The 20837-nt window shown below is 44.6% G+C and overlaps 1 protein-coding gene across 3 annotated transcripts in view; it reads left to right on the top strand.

Annotated features, from left to right (window-relative positions):
* The window catches only part of CDK14 (cyclin dependent kinase 14), a 389160-nt gene that overhangs the window by 127678 nt on the left and 240645 nt on the right, over positions 1–20837 (top strand). For all 3 annotated transcript variants that reach the window (XM_084858927.1, XM_084858928.1, XM_084858929.1), the window contains exons 4-5: positions 74–168; positions 10872–10951. In XM_084858927.1, the coding sequence (XP_084715053.1) occupies positions 74–168; positions 10872–10951 (175 nt within the window). The remainder of the gene's footprint in view (positions 1–73; positions 169–10871; positions 10952–20837) is intronic.

The raw sequence follows: 20837 nt of genomic DNA, 5'->3' as shown, positions 1-20837 counted from the left end.
TCTTCATGGTTGGTTGGGTACAATGTCGGTATGTGAGTGCTGAAAAAATTCTCCTTTTTCTTTTCCTACTTAGCCAACAAGTCCCAAGTTTGGAAAAGCAGACTCTTATGAAAAACTGGAAAAACTAGGGGAAGGTTCATATGCCACAGTATACAAAGGCAAAAGCAAGTAAGTATATTTGTATCATGCGTATATACTTAAGATTAGCTATTTCATAAGAAATTCCACTGAGTTTTAATGAAAATCTTGTTGAGTAGTAGTGAGTTACAGATATGTTTGTAGCTTAGTCCTAGTCGACACAAGGCCTGGACATAAGTAAATTGTGATGTTAACCTTCAGCTAGAGTAAATTGGCTTAAATGTAAGACCTGTGATACTTGGCATGACTGTTTTCAGACTTTATCTAATCATCTATACTTGAAACACCAGTGCCCCGCCGACCTTATTCATATGGTGGCTTTTGGAGTCATCACATCATGGGACAGGTGGTGTGGGGAAGTGTACATGTGAAAATGCCTTACATACAATAGATTGACTGCTACTACACTTGGTTAACTTTCTTTGCTGCCTGCAGAAAGTATAGAATATGATAAGCTAAGCAGATCTATTTGATTGGATTTAGACAACTTGGTTCCAGATGTTTCCCACTGCAGAGTGAATGGCAAAAGTTGTCACACAATGAGGGCAAAAACTGGTTGCTTGATTTGAATGTAATACTAGGTATGTTTTTCCAGGCCCCAAACTACTTGAGGACAAAACTTTGTACAAACTGTTGTTACCATTCTGAAAAATTATAGCTGTTAACAACGCTAATAATTAAGAACTGCTTTTTAGATTGACATTTGGAAACACTGGGTCAATTCCCCCTTACTATGAGAAAATAACGTTAGGAGAAAGCTTCTCAGATGATTGGTGTTTCTCTCCAAAATCCTCTATGTGAGGCACATAGCTCATCCACACCTCAAATTTACTGTGTGTCCATCTGGTTGCTTACCCATATGTATTGGATTCTGGCTGGATAAGTGTGTGAGCCAGCCCTCTTCTGGTGTTTGTGGGGATAATAGATGAGTTTGCAAAAACAAAACTTAAAATTCAAAGTTGTGATGAATGGAAGCGTCCATGCTCTTTTTGAAATTGGTGTGGATTTATCCTGCCATCTGTTGTCTTCCATTACAAGAGCTTATACTTTCATTTAATGATATGGTCTCCTTGTTTTTTAAGTTACATATACTACAGTAAGCCACAAAGTCATACAAAAATCTGAAGACCATATTCCAGAGCTAGTATAAATTATTTAACTTTGGCTCTTTGGGTAAATTGAACCTGCTCTTGTCAGTTTGAGTTCTAAACTAAGTTGCGAGCGGAGATGGGTCAAAGAAGATGCAGACAACAACCTTGGATTGAAAATTGGGCCACATTTATTGAAATATTTGCAAAGGGGTAACTAGGACGGGCATCTAACTGTGTCAGCGTCTAGCTGACACTTCTAGGGCGAAAACACACCCAGCCTGAGGGGTGGCGGTGATCTCGCCATCCCTCCGGACTGCCCCTTCTGGGGGAGGTAGACCTTCCAGTGTCACCCCCAACCCGGTGCCGCAAAACACCTGGGTGAGTGAGTAGGGTTGGTCTCCCAGGCAACCCTTATCCCCCTGCCGAGCCGCACAACCCGTTCGGGGGGCCTCAGACGTCACCTGTCACCATAAGGTGCCTCTGCGTGCACACCATCCCTACTCCCTTTCCTGTTTTGCCCGTCCTAGCCACCAAGTGGAATGTGACCGATGATATAGACTGTATTCCCTTACAGGACACACACAACCCGCATAACTGTGACGTAGGCAAAAAAGACTCACAGTCCTAGGCTAATCTGGCTGTGAACCAAAAAATTCCTACATGGCTCCCAAAGGGGCAACCGGCAAAACCCACACTGCTAAGGGGAGGGTGGGAGGGAGCTGCGTCGCGCCAAAGAGCTGAGATAGGGAGGGGGGTCGAGTTTAAGACAACTCGGCGCGCTCCTCCCTGACTGGTGGTGCGACTGGGGTGCACCAATCAGAGGCCCATACGTCTTATCACCCCACCCGCCCGCAATGGCCCCCCCCTTTCAGCCAGACAAGCTGGCGCCGGGTAGGGCATTTGCGAGCGGGGATGGGTCAAAGAAGACGCAGACAACAAGCTTGGATTGAAAACTGGGCCACATTTATTGAAATATTTGCAAAGGGGTAATTAGGACGGGCATCTAACTGTGTCAGCGTCTAGCTGACACTTCTAGGGCGAAAACACACCCAGCCTGAGGGGTGGCGGTGATCTCGCCATCCCTCCGGACTGCCCCTTCTGGGGGAGGTAGACCTTCCGGTGTCACCCCCAACCCGGTGCCGCAAAACACCTGGGTGAGTGAGTAGGGTTGGTCTTCCAGGCAACCCTTATCCCCCCGCCGAGCCGCACAACCTGTTCGGGGGGCCTCAGACATCACCTGTCACCATAAGGTGCCTCTGCGTGCACACCATCCCTACTCCCTTTCCTGTTTTGCCCGTCCTAGCCGCCACAGGAGTCACAAGCCTATTGCTTGTGAAACTCCCCCCACCTGCGCAGAAGAACTTCCCGCAGGCCCCTTTGCAGATCTGCCAAAAATAAGTCGTTGCCTATGTCTGACAGGTGGACTCCGTCCTGCCTGTAAAGCTCCCTCCTAGTCCAATGGATTCCTTGGTGGTTGATATAACCGTCACCATGCTCTGACAACCCACATGCCAATTCTCTGTTCACCTTGCGCCGGGCCCGTTCCATGGCCACATTGCTCTGCGCCCTCCACATGATTCTCGGGAGCATTGAGGACCATAATATGGTCACCCCTGGCCAACGATGTCGGATCGTCCGCAGATCAGCCAATGCCTGCTCAATCAAGACCTTTCCAGGCTTGTAGCCCAGGTCATTCCCTCCTAGGTGCAGCACCAGGACCTGTGGAGGGAAACTGACCAAACCTCGTTGAAAGAGTGTGGGAAGAAGACTGTCCCAACGCATACCCCGTCGGCCGAGCCATTGTATTGCCACCTGTTGGGGAAACTGCAGCCGGGATCCGAAGGCTGACTTAGAAGCTCTGCGGGCAGCCCAAAAAACCATACTGTGCCCACAAATGAGCACCTGTACTGGCGTCGGTCGAATCCCATCTAAATAAAACATTGGGGAAGGCGAAGAGAATCATCATGAAGCATCAGGCAACTTGCGAATGTAAGAGCGGAAGGCCCTGGAGCGCCATCTCCCTACCGCCTTCACTTGCTTGGAAGAAAAGCCTATGGCAGCTGCCGTAGAGGCCGCCCCAATACGGAATGAGTGAGTCCCAAAACGATAATGCCCCAGACCCAGTGTGGTCAAGGCTAACTTGGTGACTGCCCAAAATTGGAACTTTGTCAGTGGTGAACCGTCAGCATGGCAAAATAGGGGACCCTCCTTTGCCCCGCGATGCTCAAAGAAAGCCTGCAAGGCCCTGACAGGGCATAACTCGTCAGCCTGGGCCTGGTTAAGGGTCACCAATGTTCCCTTGCCTGACTGATCGGTTTTTGAACGTCGAATATGGAGGTGAATCAGGTTAGAATGGATCAGGATATCGGAATACCTCAAGGCCCTCCCGGTGGTGTCGGATTTGGATGCCCAGACCAGTTCTGAAATCCTAAGGGCCCCCAAAAAGGCTGTTAAGGCTGCAGCGTGAAAGAGGGAGGCTTCGTATGGAGAAGAGCAAATGGAGGGCCACAATGCCCGAAGCCCTATAAGAATAACTGGCGACAAAGGATGTCTGGAGTCTGGCGGGGCGGGAGACATCCGTGCCCAGCCTTGCACAGCCTTCCTGATTCGGAAATCTGAGGTGGAGTCCTCCACCCCTCGCACTTTGGCCCAGAAGGCCAAAGAGGCGAGCTTCCCCGAAATGGTCCTAGCAGATAGTCCCTTATTATGCAGATGTACACAGAATTGTAACAAGTGGTCCACAGGTAAGGGCCACACATCCTGCAACTGCAGTCCACACCTGAAGGCGCTAAACTCCCTACCTGCTTTCTCGTAGGCAGCTCTAGTGCTGGGGGCTATAGAATTCAGGATAGCGTGTTCGACTTGAGAGCGCCAATCTCCCACAGTTCGTCTGGCATGGGGTCTGGCAGCGGATGTGCCCACGGAGCCAACGCACGGAACCGGTCGATCTGGTTTCGTGACAAAGCATCGGCTACAGGGTTCCTCAGACCCGGCACGTGGCGGGCACGGAACCATATGTTGTGGCGTAGGCATTGGAGGGTAAATGCTCTAACTAACTCCATAACCCTTTGGTTTCTGGAGGATAAAGTATTAATGACGTGCACTACCGCCAAATTGTCACACCAAAAGAGAGCAACAGAGTTGGCCATCAATTCTGCCCAAATATGTACAGCCACGTAAATGGGGAAGAATTCCAGGAAGGTGAGGTCACGACAGGTACTGCCGGTAGCCCAGCTCTCTGGCCACTGGCCCCGGCACCACCGGTTTCGCCAAATTAGCCCAAAGCCAAAGGTGCCAGCCACATCTGAATGGATCTGCATGTCGGCTCGTAGAAGTAACTCATGCCTCCAAAAGGAGATGCCGTTAAAGTCTCTCAAAAATTTAAGCCATACTCGCAGGTCCATGCGCATAGCGGAGGTGACTCTGGTGCGATGATGTGGTAGTCGAAGACCCCGCATTGCCCAGCTGAGCCATCGCAGGAATGCGCGGCCGGGGGCCACTACCCTACAAGCGAAGTTCAAATGGCCAACCATCTCTTGGAGGGCTCTAAGGGAGACTTTACGAAGGTGCAAGATGGATTGGATCTTATTCCTAAGTACCAGCAATTTATCAAGAGGGAGACGAGAACACTGTGCGAGGGTATCGAGCTCGATCCCTAAGAACGTCAAAGTAACAGCTGGGCCCTCTGTCTTCTCGTGTGCCAAAGGGACACCTAAATCTGAGGACAGGGATATGAATGCCTTAATCAGGTCAGAGCATTGACTGCCGTCCCCGCGTCCAGCAAACAAGAAGTCATCCAAATAATGAACCACATCACCGCAGCCCGTCTTATCCTGTATGGCCCATTCCAGAAAGGTACTAAATGTTTCAAACATGACGCAAGAAATGGAGCATCCCATAGGGAGGGCGCGGTCAATGTAAAATTTGTCCTGGAAGGAAAATCCCAGCAAATCAAAGTCTAGAGGATTGATAGGCAAAATGCGAAAAGTGGATTTAATATCACATTTGCCCATCAATGCCCCGCGGCCCAGGGCTCTTATCATGGCTACCGCAGTGTCGAAGGAAGTGTAACACACGGAGCATAGGGAATCTGGGATTTCATCGTTAACAGACTGACCTTTGGGGAAAGAGAGGTCATGAATTAACCTGAACTCACCGGGCGATTTCTTGGGGATAATTCCCAAAGGGGAAATCCGCAGGTTGGGTAGCGGGGTCAAGGGAAAGGGGCCGATGACCCGACCTGACTGAACTTCTTTGTTAATTTTGCCTTGCACTAAGCGCCGCATGCTAAGAACAGACCGGTGGTTACCGGTCAAATACGGCTTTCGCAGACCCATAAAGGGGATCCTGAAACCCACTGTAAAGCCGCGTTCCAAGTAGATCGCTGCCCGACGATTTGGGTAACGCCTTAGAAGTTGAAGGAGTGGAAGAATCTTAACTGGGCTGGGGCCCTTTGTGAGGGGGAGGGTGCCCACCGCCATGTTTTCTGCCACCATGGCCATCCCTTGGGGAACCTCTCCAACCTCTGGCTCTCGGGCAGGAGGAGCAGGAGTGTTGACCGCCACAAAGAGAGCACTCATGCCGGAAGCGGCATGGGTTTCGGGAACAGGAACCTTTGGAGCTGAACTCCCAGCACAGCCAGCGGTGTTGAACCCCTGGACCCGCAATAGGCCTAACGGCTATTGCGGGCGACAGCTTGGCCAGGATGTGGCCGCTGTCGGACCTGTCGCCGAAGCCTGGCCTAGAAGGGGTCATGAATTGGAGCCAAAGGTCCTGGTCCTTCAGATCCCAGCGCATGGAGGGATCAATGGCGGCCCTCCTATGAAAGGCTTCATCGTAGGCCAGCCATGCACTCCCTTCATATTCGGTGTAAGCCCTGTATATTATGTCAAGGTATTTGGTGAGAACCCAAGCCCTCTCAGGGAATCTCTGTTGGAGGATGCCAGCGTAAATTAAAAAACCTGGCAACCAATTCGCCCATGTGCGAGGCACTTTGCGGGCTTTGCTCCGCTCAGGATCTCGGTCTCGGGACCTATCTTTATCACTGGGTTCGGGCTCACGAAAGAGCAGGGCAAAGACATCAGTAAATTCACCCCGCAGAATTTTTCTCTGGTGGCAATGGTTAAGTGAAAACCAATAGGGGAGGAAGTAGCACCAGTGGGCATAGATCCTCTACTCAGGTTGGCGCATGTGTCAATCGCGGACAACTGTGGGGCTAGGAGAGGAGGAGATAGGGAAGCCAGGGGGTTCTGAAAAGAACCGGCGGGCCCCTGCCAAACACTGGCGGAGGCGACGTTAATTGGATGAGGCTGGAGCAGTGGCGGAGCCGACGTGGTGGCATCTCCTGCAAAGGGGAATGAAGCGCCAGGCCCCACTGAATTAGGTGGGCTAGCCAATGGAGCAGTTGAGCTGAGAGTTGAGGCCGAGGCAACAGGCTGGGGAGTACTAACTGGGGAGGCTGAAGTAACTGAAGGAAGTGAGAGAGGGGGAACTGGGCCACCCTGAAGAGTAAACCACAGCAACCAACCCCATGGGGTGATTTGTCCCATGCCCGGCCATGCGAATTGAGGTGCCAAAGCAGTCTCACCTGTATCAGTCATAGGTGTGTTCTGATCCCTAGCTGGAAAAACCGACGTTGCTGCTTGTGCGCCCAGGGAAGATGAGGCCACAGAAGGGAGGAGCTCCACCGAAGGCGGTGCGCCTTCTGGAAGAGCCGAGGAAGAGGAGGTGGATGCCTCAATAGCATCTAGACGAGCTGAAATAGAAAGAAGCAACGAGCGTTGGGTCTGCTGCCGCGTTCGCTTAGGTTGGACTGCTGAGGGTTTTTGGGGCCTGGCTGGGGGAGGGAGAGGTATCCCCGAGGAACGCTCAGCAGCTTCCAAACGAGAAAGAATTGATGACAATACCGGGTCTGAGTCCTCATCAGACTCAGAATCAGGCCTTGGCAGCGGTCTTTTGGGGAGGGGGGGAGGGGCCCTCCCTTTACCTTTCTTACCACCTTGGCCCTTCTTGGGAGGCATGATGCAAAAGGTAAGTTAAGCTTAGCTGCTACCGACTGAAGTAAGCAAGTGGGCACGCCGGGCAACAGGCAGCTATCACACAATCTTCACAATCAGCGGATACGCGTTCCAGACCGAGAGATTAAAGCTTAAGAGGTGCAGCAAAGTTTTTTTTTTTTTTTTTTGAAGGAAACGCACTTGAGCCCGGGCACCCTCAGCTGAGGGCGCCCTAGCTCAGAAGGTGCCAAAGAGGCAGCCGCAGTTGCTTCAATAGTTTAAGTAATTAATTAAATTTATTTATTTATTTATTTTTGGGGCGGGGGAGATGCCAACAGGAGAATATCAACGCACTGGGGGGGGAACACCTAGTCCCTGGCCCTGCCGCCAGACTCCCCTCCTCACCAGGCAGCCTAAACCTCGCCGCCACCAGCCCCCGAGGCCCAGCGAGGTAAGTGAAAGGCCGAGGCCGGCGGAAGGCGAGCCCGGCAGACCAATACGCCGGCCGGCAGACAGGCCAGGAGCCGGCCAGCCAGCTGGCCAACAAAAAAGGGGCGGGCGATTGAGAGACTGTGCGGGCGGGTGAGCGAGCGAGCGGGTGGGCAGGCAAAGGAACGAGGGGGTGGGCAGGCGACCGAGGTGATTGGGGGGGGTGAACAAAGGCCGAGGGGGCAGGCGTGCGGGCGGGCGTGCACCGCCCCACCTGGACCCCCGGGAAGGAGTAAGGCGCCTCACCCAGGCACGCGAAGAAGAGGGATCACGTGCTCGAGCGCAGCCGCCGCGCCGCCGGCCAAACCGGGGCTGCGGTGGGCGCTCGAGGAAAGGAGCTGGCAGGGAGGGAGAGAAGGGGGGGTGGAAACGATATCACCAGTAACGTTGGCTCTCCTGACGGCCAGCAGGCGCCGTCCCAGAGGGAGCGGCGCCGGAGCGCACAAGACCCACCGCGAGTGTCGGCAACTCGATAGCCGCGCGTGAAGAGAAGCTTTGGCGCGCAGAAGCACGCTGAGTCCAGGTGGCTGGAAAGACGACGACAAAGCCGGTCTCCAGCAGGCGAGAATCCCTCGTCAAATCCAAGCGAGTCTTTAGTTCTCAATAGCTGCGTTGTGCCAAAGAGCTGAGATAGGGAGGGGGGTCGAGTTTAAGACAACTCGGCCCCGCTCCTCCCTGACTGGTGGTGCGACTGGGGTGCACCAATCAGAGGCCCATATGTCTTATCACCCCACCCGCCCGCAATGGCCCCCCCCCTTTCAGCCAGACAAGCTGGTGCCGGGTAGGGCATTTGTGTATAGCAATCCTCAAATCTCAACTAGTTCTCGTGAGATGGCTCTGAAATAAGTGACTGAAGGACATTTGAGGGGGATATTTTGAATTAGGGCTGCCATCTTGAAATAGGAGTACATGGTAAATTTATAATATAACTTTCCCAAATTTGTGGGCATCAGAAAAGAATAGCTCTAGCATATTTTTTACCTACAGCTTCTATGCCAGCCCACCCCATCCCCAGTCTATAAGGAAATAACATGGTTATGAAATAAAGTTGAAGGCAATATCATGAAGAGTAGTTTGGGGAATAAACCAAAGGACCTTGGAGTAGGAGAGTTGTAGTTGTAGAGTGCCATATCACTTTACAGAGTAGTGTAAACAAATCTAAAACTTGACACAGAGGAAAAATAATACAGGGAGAGCAGGAAAATAGGAATGAGGGTCATGGGGAAGGATATGCAGTCAGTTCTGTTGCATGCACTTGGGTTTAATTTTGTAGGAAATGAGAACTAGGAGATTACGCCAAAGGTGATTTGAAATTGGGGAAAAGGTGGTGTCACATAAGTATCTGGAAAGACATTTCAAGGCATATGGGTCAGCAAGGGAGAAAATATGGATTTATTTAACAGAGCATGAAACCTTTCATTGGCTGAAGGTGATGGAGTTGTAGAAGTAAAGGTCCTGGACAAGAATATATGAGGATGTACGGGCAGAAAGATGTGCAGAGTGAGAGACACAGGGAGACCATGGAAGACTTTGAATTTAAGGAGTGTTTGTGCTGCATTGGAGACAAAAGCGGCGTAGGGGGTTGAAGGAGTGGCATTGTATCTTCTGAATGGCAAGGGAGATTAAAGCTTTTAGTTGCAGAGTTCTAGATGGAACTGAAAAATATGGGGTTTGATAACAGTAGGACAGAGATCAAAGTAGTAGTCAAGGCAGAAGATGTTTCACATTTCAACTCTTCACATCTCAGTAATTTTGTATTAATTATAACTTAGTCTAGAGAATGATGACTTTTTTTTTTCTTATCTGGTTCTTTCCATTATATTGTTGGTCCTAGATGGGAAAAATTGTTCATATAATAACCTAAGGCTTAGGAGACACAGATCAAGTAAACTTGTCTGGGGGGTGATGGTGAAAAAAACTGATCTGATTACCATCTGAATGTGCTTGAGCAGATTTTAATAGGTGGTGTAGCTAATTTTCAGCATATCAAATTTGTTGGCTGTAAGGAAATACTCTGGTAGCTACATCTGTGCATTTCACAAGGCATAAGAGGATTTAGAATTGCATCAGTGGAAACAGCTGGAAAAGCAAAACATATACAGATATTGCTTTTAACTGAATCTATTTGTTTTTTGGTGTCTGAAAACCTGATCAAATAACTTGTAGCGTATTTTTTTTTTTTTTAAAGGCTGTTTTCAGCACCTTCAGAACAAAGTGATAAGACAATTAGGTGAGGTTTTGCTTTCTAAGTGACAGGTCATTGTATAATAAATGTTCAGTTCCCAAATGATGTATGATACTTTGAACCTTGAAGCTTCCCCCAAATTACAGAAAAATGACTCTAGAGAAAAAGCTATGGGTACATGAATCATACAGTATAGCTGCCCGATATTGTGAAACAGCCTAAAATTATTTAGACGTGTAATGCATGTGATTACAAACAAAAACACCTAAGCATGTATTTTGCTTTCTTTATACATGAGTAGTCTAAAATACAGAAAAGTGGCATAAGAGTCATATGTATATCCACTGAGCATAGGAGTTCTTTTGAAGGCAATGTAAGCATTAAGCTAGGCAGGATACAAAAGGCACTTAAATGATCCATACTGAGACTTCACCAAGCATACAAATGGGAGGCAGATCTTTGTTGTAATGTTCAGTTGACTGCAAAAGTAACACTTTAAAATAGTTACACGTAGATGTTATAATTTTAAAGCTGGTAAGGAATACTGTAGTCCAGTTGAAAGAGCAAAGCATGCACAACTCCTAACACTCTTGCTTCCTAATTCAATAATTTGAAGGATGTCTTGCTGGAAACTTCTATATAGAAATGTTTTGTATTATGGATGGGAATAACTGATAACTGCCTATTTAGGCTTAAACCCTCAAAGATCATGTTTACTGTATGCTATAAAACATTTTATTTTAATGCTATAATTGGGAACATTACCTGAGACTATTTAATTAAAAAAAACTGAGAAAAGTTTTGGATTGCATATTAATGTTAATATTTCAAGGCTGTTGGTATGTTGCTTTTATTGGTGAAAAAAGTCAGGTTCTTAATGGGAAGAAATTTGCTGCAGATAGAAAAGCCTATTATCAAAATGCTGTGTGAACCCTAACTTTCTGTTGTGGTGTTTTGTTCTTTTTAATCCAGGGTAAATGGAAAGTTGGTGGCATTGAAGGTGATAAGACTTCAAGAAGAGGAAGGCACTCCATTTACAGCGATCAGGGAAGGTACACTTAATTCTTTATTTACTGCTCTTCCCCTCTCTTGTAATTGCAGCATGCATCTTATTTTCTTCTTGATGCTGGAGAGCCTTACTTTTCTCAAATTATATGGTGATGTTCCCTGTAGGAGGAAGATTGCTACTTAAAAATCAAAACCACTATGTTGTGTGGGAGTTCACATGAACTAAATGAAATAAAACAAATCTGTTCTTCTGTATTGCTGTCTTATATAAGAACTGGTATCAGGCGTACATGACAGTGTGTATGCATTTGTGGAGGTGCAGAAATGCCAGTGGGAGTTCACGTTGCTGGTGTTATGTTAACAGAACTGCTTGCTGTGAAGTAGCACCCAAATCAAGAATAAATGTAACTTGGCTGCATTCCATGAACGATAACCCATATGTTAACAAATTTGCACAAAAACGTTGCAAATTATACAAAAGAGTAACTTTCAAGAGATAATCTGTGAAGTAGGGTATTACTTATTCTGGTTTGTTAACTGACATCAATCCAGGGTTCTCTGGCTCGGACATAATGGGGAAATATAAGCCAGAAACTAAGTGCCAAAGTCATGCACGAGGGAGTTGGGGGCGGAAATGCTTAGTTCCAACCATATGAAGCCTTGAATGATCATCCGAACCAAACTGTTCCGTAGCATGCACATCCCCTAAGGATAATAACAATCTTCTAGCATATTTATTTATTTTGAAACATATACTTTAAAAAGTATATCTTGTCTTATTTTCCAAAAAGGAACTGAAGGCAGCATAGTTTTGCTTTTCCAGTAAAAAATCTCTCTCTTGTCTAGGACGCTGTCTTTGGGATGTACATAAAGTAAAATATCCAAAACAAGGTTAATTCATAATACACACAATGACTGAAAATTAAGTATTCACACAATCCTAATGTAGAAACACTTAAACATGATGTAAATTGAAGTCACATAATGTTAATGCATGACGTGGACACTGTGACTAGTATCTAAATTTTTTAAATCCATGGAGGACTCAGAAAGGTGAAGGAGTTAGTTATGTGCACTGATTAGAGCTAAATGTGTTGACATCCTAGTAAGCAACTACCTTCAAAATTGACTTAAAATAGGTGTGTGCTCAGCAATTATCATTCCTTCTAATGGGTTGGTATCTATTTTGGGCTCACTCCAAAATGGTGGTGGTGGGGTTTTTATTTGTTTTTGTTTTTACAATACTGTGGGACTCCCCAGGTATGCAGAAGTACGTTGTTTTGTAAATTAAAAGGAAACAAAAAAACAAGGACCTGTGTTCAGTGGTTTGCAGGATCTACATAATGTTGAGGGTGTCAATATTGTTTTAATGGTCCTTTTCAGGATAAACAAGCAGGATGGAAAACTCAAGTAACTGAACGATGAGGTACTTGAATGCACATAGTTCAACTTCACTAATTTAGTCATGATTACTTCAGCCTAATCAGATTTTGGTCATAATTTGCCTTCTTTAGGAAGACGAGAGATGGAAGTAGGAAGTGGAAATTTTAGGTTCTTAGCCTATGTTTTGTGCACAAAGTTTTTAAAAGTCAGGTGTATCTCTGACCTCAATGAATTATTCCACTATCTTCCACATGTTATTGGAGCATAGGTTGCAATTGGAGTAATACTGATGTAGGGCTGTTCTGTACTACTGCATATTTCCTGTTTAAACAGCAACTGTTTATCAGATGAAGTGAGAACATGGCGCTGTAGAAACAAGCCTACAACCCCATCCTTTATATGACTACTGATTTAACAAGCCCATTGAGTTAACTGGGGCTAACTCTTAGGTAAATGGGTATAGGATTGCAGCCTTAAATTGCCTCAGTAGAGAGATGTTTGTCTAGAACTCCAGAAGTCCAATTTGTTCAAGGCTTCTACATAGCAAAAGCTACATAGCAAAGGAGAGCTTTTATCTAGCTTTGCAAGCTCATTGACTCTTTCTATCCAAAATTCAGACAGCAAAGAGTTCCTGCAGGCTAAACAGAAATAGCTCAAGGAACTGTGCATGTTGTCTGGCAAGGCAAGTTCCTTGAAAGCTGAAACTTTAGAAAAATAAAGAAAGCCTTTCACTAAAAATTCAAGTGAAAAAATTACCCCTCAGAATTTCAGTGCTTGCATTGGTATGTGGCATATTCTAATTGCCTTCTTAAGATTACAGAAATCTGGGGCAAATAAAAGATTTCTAGAAAACCTGTCCTTTTCACCAAAATTTGATTAGTTCCATTGTACTTCAGAGACATTTAAAAAGAGTAATGAAAAAAATGCATCAAATGAAAAGTATCCATGTTCTTGTAAAAATGTAAAAACCCAGCCTTAGATAAGTCAAAACTGGACTACACATTGTGTATATTCTGGATAAAAAACGCACCAACCATATGAAACCATGCCCCTTAAGGTTCCAAAATATCAATTTTAAGAGCAAAAATACCACCCTCCCCAGTCCAAGAGGTCCAAACATACTAACATGCTCCAAAGAGTTAATAAAAAAGGCCTTTCCTGGAGCACTAAAAACAGTGTTCAGTAGATCACGTCTGCCACAGATTATTTATCCCTGAGATGCGACACAAACTTCAGTCTCAGTGAGGAGGGAAGATGGGGATGCAGTTGGACGAAAGAGTTCCTTAAAATTGTGTCTGTTACTTTAAAGCAGTTATTCAAAAAAAGCAATCTAATCTCAACGTAACATGGGGCTGAGTAAAATAAAATATATTATTTTCAAGTCTGTCTTTGCTGAAACATAACTGGGAGTGGGGGTGTTGTTTTTTACAGGATTTCATAGTTATAGGTTTGGGATTATTGTTATTGCTTGTTCCATTAAAATGTTTTTGTACCACTGTCTTGGAAAATGTAGAAATTCAGTAAAATTTGTTATATCACTGAAACAAAACTTTATCTGTTTTAAATGTAATTTATATATGTAAACACATAAATAGTTCAAAACATCTGTGGTTTTTAACTCCCTGTCTCTCCCCTATAACCTTAAGATTTAAATCTGGCAATTTATAAAATATGAATAAATGTAGCCCTTCTAATGATAGGTGACCTTGTCCTTCAATATTTAGTATATGATCATATTAAACCAGTGCTTTGGCTTCCAGTCCATTTCTAGACCCAATTCAAAGTGCTGATATTAATGTTTAAAGCACAAAATGGTTTGGGATCAGGTTACCTGAAGGATCATCCCCCCACCCCCACCCCAGGCCCTTCTCTGGATGTTCCTGCCAAATGAGGTGAGATGGGTGGCTACTAAGGAGAGGGACTTTTCAGTAGTGGTAGACTGGTTGTAGAATACTCTCCCCAGAGATGCTTGCCTGATGTCTGTGTTGTGTTTTTCTTGGAACCAGGTGCAGGGCTTTTTATTCCCCCAGGCTTTTTAGTCCTTCAGTTCTGTTATAGCATGTTTTAAGATCTTTGTACTACTGCTTGATTTTACTTTTTACTTTGGTTTTATTCTGTTTTAACTTTTTAATGTTTTTATATTTTATTTTATTATGTTATTGTTATATTGTTATTATATTATATTTTATTATGTTATAGTTTTAAGTCTTATTTTGTGAACTGCCTAGAGAGCTTTGGCTATTTGGCGGTACAGAAATGAGGTTTTCTGCAGCTCATTCTTGATCAACTTAGATCATCGTCGAGTCTGAATTGGGCCTATTAAAATAATTTTAAAGCAAAATAGAATCAAGTACAATATGTAAAAATCCCCAACCCTCTCCTGGCTGAATTCCTCAAAGTCTGCCCAAACAGGTCTTAAAACACTTTTGAATGTTGGCAGAGACCTGGACTACAGCGGCTGTCAAAGCGCAGTTAAGGATTACATATATTTCCATAGTCTTGTCTGACTGAAATGCAGCCTGGGACTTCACCTATACCTATCTGACCAGTATTTATAATACTCCATTCCTGTTTTGAGATTGTGGAAAAAGAACAATTTGAGACAGCATTGACCATCAAGAGATTCCAGAGGTAAAAGAGATCCGCACTCTGACATGAATCGTCGTCATTGCTTGCATCAGGCACCAAACTGGTTACAAACATAAATGATTTAGACTTTGGAAATTTCTTTTAGAATGAAAACAGAGTATGTGTGTGTTACCAAGGGATTTCTATATTGCAGTAGCAAGGACACTGATGAAGATTCATAATGCAATTTGTTAGTTAAGAGTGCTGACCTCTTCCCTTGTGGAGTGTCTCAGTGGGAAAGGTTGTGTACAATTGTTTTCATTCTCCATTCTCTCTTCTTATTGAAGATGCTTCCTTTTGACATCAGGAGATAAAACCTGGTGAGAACAAATTTGTGTCTAAGAATTTTTTGCATTGGTAAACAACTTGTTTTATTGACCATATTCATATACTTGCCCTACAATTTTCAAAGCAGTTTATAGCATATAAAATACAATCAATGAAAACAGAATAAAACTAATAAGAACCAATAAAAACATTTGGTAGCAGTAATCATTCTACAAGTTCTCAGTAAGGGAGGACCTCATCTCAAAGGCTTGGCAAGAATAAGAATGTTTTCAGTAGTTTCCTGAAAGATGCAGGAGATGAAGCAGAGTGCACCTCCTGAGGAATAGCATTCCATAATATTTATTTATTTATTTGATTATTAAATTTATCAATCGCCCATCTGGCTGGTCACCCAGCCACTCTGGGCAATGTACAACATATAATAAAACAGTTTAAAACAAAATTCTACAATAAAAACATTTTCTAAAATACCCTAACCCACCCCAAATGCCTGCCTGAACAACCACATTTTTAATGCACGGTGGAAGCTCATTAAAGAGAGGGCATGACGGAGTTCCTTAGGGAGGGAGTTCCACAGAGTGGGGGCCACCACAGAAAAGGCCCTCTCCCTCGTCCCCACCAGTCTAGCTGACCTGGCTGATGGGACAGAGAGAAGGTCATCCGAGGCTGATCTTGCTAAGCGGCCTGTCTGGTGTTGCTGGAGGCGCTCCTTAAGATAGGCTGGGCTGGAACCATATAGGGTTTTAAAGGTCAAAACCAACACCTTGAATTTGGCCCGGAAAACAACTGGTAACCACTGCAAGTCCTTCAGCACTGGAGTGATGTGATCTCACCGGCGGCTGCCTTTAATCAGGCGAGCTGCCGCGTTCTGTACCAGCTGGAAAAACTTTGACAGCCAGTGAAGTTGTTGTAGAATAGTAGAGTAGGTGATATGTTTCCACCAGCTTGTACCAGCCAAGAGAAAATAAATGGGAACTTGTTAAACTTTGTTAAAGGCATAGTTTATCCATTCTAAGAATTTCTCACAGACTTAGTACTTTTCAAAAAGTGGATATGTCATGTTTTTTAGAAATTTTCTTGCAGGACAGACATTAATTTTGACACTAGTGGATGTTCTGTGTATGCTTTGTTACACCTGTTCTAACCATCCCAATCAACATCCCATACAAGCTTCTATTAACAGCATTTATAGCAGTTTCATAAGGACCTCCTAAACTTCAGTTGTTTGTGTTTAGTTATTCGCCCTGAGCACATCTGGTCTTAGAAGTTCATCTTCAAATTAGTTGTAAGTCATCCAATTTTTCCTCAGCTAGATGTTCAACATTCTTTGAATGGAAAGCCTCGTTTCCCCAGATCTGGAGTTTGCCCATATCAGTGGACATGAGCCCATTTTTCAAGTAGAGACATTTTGGCAGCTCAATTCAGGTGCTGGCAGACCTTCCATCCAGTGTGTGGTGTATGATATTGGGTTGCCCAAAGTATGCGAGATACACATCAGTTCCTTATACATTTGTACATACATTTGATATTATTGACATGGGGTGCCATGCATGACAGTGTCTTGTGTCCCAACAAAGCATTGGATGGGACACAGTGCTGTGGTATTGCATAGAGACCATTCCACTGGAGGTTTGGATATGTGATTTGGGGTGACCAAAGCATAAGTTGAGGCACACACTCTATTCCTTATTCCTTTATACTTACTTTGGCTGCTATGAGTACAATAGCAATACTCTTGACAGTGTCTGGTGCCCAAATGAAGTGTTGGGCCAGAAGCAATGCTTTGGCAACTCCTAGAGGACACTGTACTGGAGGTGTAGGTGACCATACAAAGCACTCTGCGTCTCATTTCTGTCTGTCTGTCTGTCTCTCGCGCACACACACACACACACACACATACACACACACATACGCACGCTGCTTTAAGCTGGTGTCTTTACTTTGCTGCATAGCAGGGTTGGCCTTGGGTAAAATTTATATAAATTGTGGTTATACACAAAATCTGCTCTCCAAATCAGGATTACAAATCACAGTGTTAAGCTGGCTTGCACTTTGGTTTGGAGGACGTATACAAACCGTACTGCAATAGAGGAAGTAATTAGGAACCCAGAGAAAGGTCTCTTATGTAGAATGTAGTGTACAGGCACACATGTGGAGGCAAGCAACCCTTCAGGTACTCTGGGCCCCATAAAGAACAAGCTGCACACATAATACTTGCATATGTGTCTCTCCCCCACCCCCCGTATGTGTCTGTTTTTACAAAATGTGCCACATAATCTGCCATTTGCAGATAATGTGCCACATAATCTGCCATTTGCAGATTATGTGCAGGGGAGGGGCTTCTTAACCCTTCCTAATACTTCATCTGAACATCTGTGCACTAGATTCACTTTCTCAAGCATTTTAATGTGTGACAGAATCCAGGAACTGATTTTTATATTGTAGGTGTTATGGTGTTGATATGGTGCAGGGGTCCTCTGGACCCCAAAGGGTTGCCTGCTCCTGGTATAGTGTCATTCTGGCAAGATGAAACTTGTTCTGTGTATTAATCGTGCAAGGAAACTGTCCACTAGTCTTTACAGTTTTGTGGGAGCAGTTCCCGTCACTTAGCTAGATTGCTCCTCCTGCCATAGCTGGTGTAGCAAGAACTGCAGAGCAATTCTGGATTGTGTGCATGGTTCTTCTGAGTGAGTTTACCTATCCAATTTGGATTGCAGCCTGAATGTGTGTCCTGTATTGGTTGTCTCTAAGCCTGAAGGCAACTACAAAGAATGCAATCCCACAGCTTCTTTTAGCTTTCATAGACTTATTATGGCACAAACAAGTACAAAAAAATGTCCCTCTTGGGGGTATGAGACTTGTAATATTTTTGTATACTGTGCAAGGTTTACTTGTTTAGTAGAGCATTTATTTGAATGATACCTTGACACAGATGGTATTTGTTGCAGTGATAACTAATAGCTGCCTCTGGCAAATGTTCATAATGGTCAAATGCACTCTTAAAAAGTACAGGTCATCTAAAAGTCTAGAAAATTGGAGGACCTTTTTGTTATACTGGAATAGTATTAAAACATTTGAAATCGTTCAGCAAGTACATCTTGTTATCGGTTGAGGTTACAGTTCTCAAAATGGCTGCATGTAGACAGACATGCCCTTCAACCTGAAATTGTAACAAAAAGACAGTTGTAGCATCTACTGGCCGTTGTATTTATGAGGTAAGGCTGTTATGAAAACTTCTAATAAACCTTGTTGATGAAACAGATAATAAGAATTCAGGTGATAGACCCAGATATCAAGTGGATGCTATAATTCAGCTGAAGGAAGCAAAATAGCTCTTTATTTCTTGCACCAGCTGTACTGAATGTAAATGAACCCTACGTTTCAATTCAGAATATCTAACTTTTATTAAGATATATTCTATCGGCCTAGGGAAAGTTACTTCTTTTAAATGAAAGCATTTCATTAAAAAATGGAATGGTAAGAAGAATGGTAAGAAAACAATACATTCCTGACATTATGACCTGGTTTACACATAGTGCTAACCCCTGGTTTATTTAAACTATGGTTTGTTGCCCTAACCAAGGTTTGTCTGGCAGATCAGGTTCGGATGACATGCCACAGGTGCCAGTTTGCATATCCAGCCCATGCTTGAGGGTTGTCATGTCATGTGAACCCAGCAATCTTCTGTTATGTGAGGGTTAAACAACCCTTGCATAATCCATGATCTGTTTTAGGGTTGTCACTTCTGATATTAGAGCCCATTTGGGGGGGAAATGGAGATTGTGTGATGGACTGTGGGGAAATAAACTGTGTGAGGGTCTGCTTTCCCTCACCCAGGCCACACCTTAATCTTAAGTTCACCCTCCCCCACTTTGGTTTGTATCCAATGGTATCTTTCTGCCAGTGGAAACGAACTGCTGCAGACTGGATTTCCCCTTCCCTGCTGCATTCCTCCCAGATATGCACTGGAGTGTTGTGGGACCCTCTGAAGCAGAATTGGGGCACTGTGGCAGGCTGCAGGGGAGGAGGAAAGGACAGGGAAGTCCCATTGCCTGAGTGGATGTCTGCTCATACAAGGTTGGATCCAACTCTTTATATGTAACTGGGAAAGGCCAGAAGTAAAGCAAATAGGTGTTGGCATGTATAGCTTGAATTGTCACATGTTGTTTAAACCTCAGAATACCTGTTCTGTTCAGTGCCATCTTTTAAAAACAGTCTAGCCTCTGATCATATAAAAAAACAGACTTTGTTCCCTAGCCCCTTTCTTTTTAAAAAGTCATTTAAGTCAAATGGAACCATTCATAAAGCGTTGTACTTGACCCCAGTATAATCAGTAGTGGCTGGGTGACCAGCCAGAGGGGCAATTAATAAATTAAATAAATAAATAAATAAATAAATCCCTCTTTTCACAACTTTGCTCTCCCCTAACCCTTGATGCATGACAAAGCTCCTTTCCCCCCCTTCAAACAGATCTGTTTCTTAAATGGCTTTTTTAAGGCTGTTGCAAAGCCTGGGTTATATAAGGCAGTGCTTCTCAAATGCTTTTGAAGTGGAGCCCACCTGTAAAATTAACCTCTCAGGACTCACTTGTGAATTAACTCCACTTTTTGAGCCCTATGTCCTCCCTCTACTACAGAAAATGAAATAATATCTTATCAGTAGTTGGTCCGATACGATATAAATAAATGCTTATAGTTTATTTTTCATTGTTAATGTTAGGTATGTGTTTGTTGTTGTTTATTTGGTCAGTCGCTTCTGACTCTTCATGACTTCATGGACCAGCCCACTCCAGAGCTTCCTGTCGGCCGTTGCCACCCCCAGCTCCCCCAAGGTCGAGTCCGTCACCTCCAGAATATCATCCATCCATCTTGCCCTTGGTCGGCCCCTCTTCCTTTTGCCTTCCACTATCCCTAGCATCAGCATCTTTTCCAGGGTATCCTGTCTTCTCATGATGTGGCCAAAGTACTTCAGTTTTGCCTTTAAGATCATTCCCTCAAGTGAGCAGTCTGGCTTTATTTCTTGGAGTATGGACTGGTTTGATCTTCTTGCAGTCCAAGGCACTCTCAGAATTTTCCTCCAGCACCACAGTTCAAAAGCATCTGTCTTCCTTCGCTCAGCCTTCCTTATGGTCCAGCTCTCGCAGCCATAGGTTACTATGGGGAATACCATTGGTTGAACTATGCGGACCTTTGTTGTCAGAGTGATGTCTCTGCTCTTCACTATTTTATCAAGATTTGTCATTGCTCTCCTCCCAAGAAGTAAATGTTTTCTGATTTCCTGGCTGCAGTCAGCATCTGCAGTAATCTTTGCGCCTAGAAAGATAAAGTCTGTCACTGCCTCCACGTTTTCTCCCTCTGTTTGCCAGTTATCAATCAAGCTGGTTGCCATAATCTTGGTTTTTTGGAGGTTTAACTGCAACCCAGCTTTTGCACTTTCTTCTTTCACCTTCGTCATGAGGTTCCTCGGCTCCTCCTCGCTTTCAGCCATCAAAGTGGTATCATCTGCATATCTGAGATAGTTAATATTTCTTCCAGCAATTTTAATTCCAGCCTTGGCTTCATCAAGCCCAGCACGTCGCCTGATGTGTTCTGCATACAGGTTGAATAGGTAGGGTGAGAGTATACAACCCTG

Source organism: Heloderma suspectum, chromosome 5 (genome assembly GCF_057233095.1).
Source record: "Heloderma suspectum isolate Gila_16-S chromosome 5, 16-S_ref, whole genome shotgun sequence".
NCBI classification, from domain to species: domain Eukaryota; kingdom Metazoa; phylum Chordata; class Lepidosauria; order Squamata; family Helodermatidae; genus Heloderma; species Heloderma suspectum.
The sequence above is the reverse complement of the archived record's forward strand: the minus strand, read 5'-3'. Positions and strand labels throughout refer to the sequence as shown.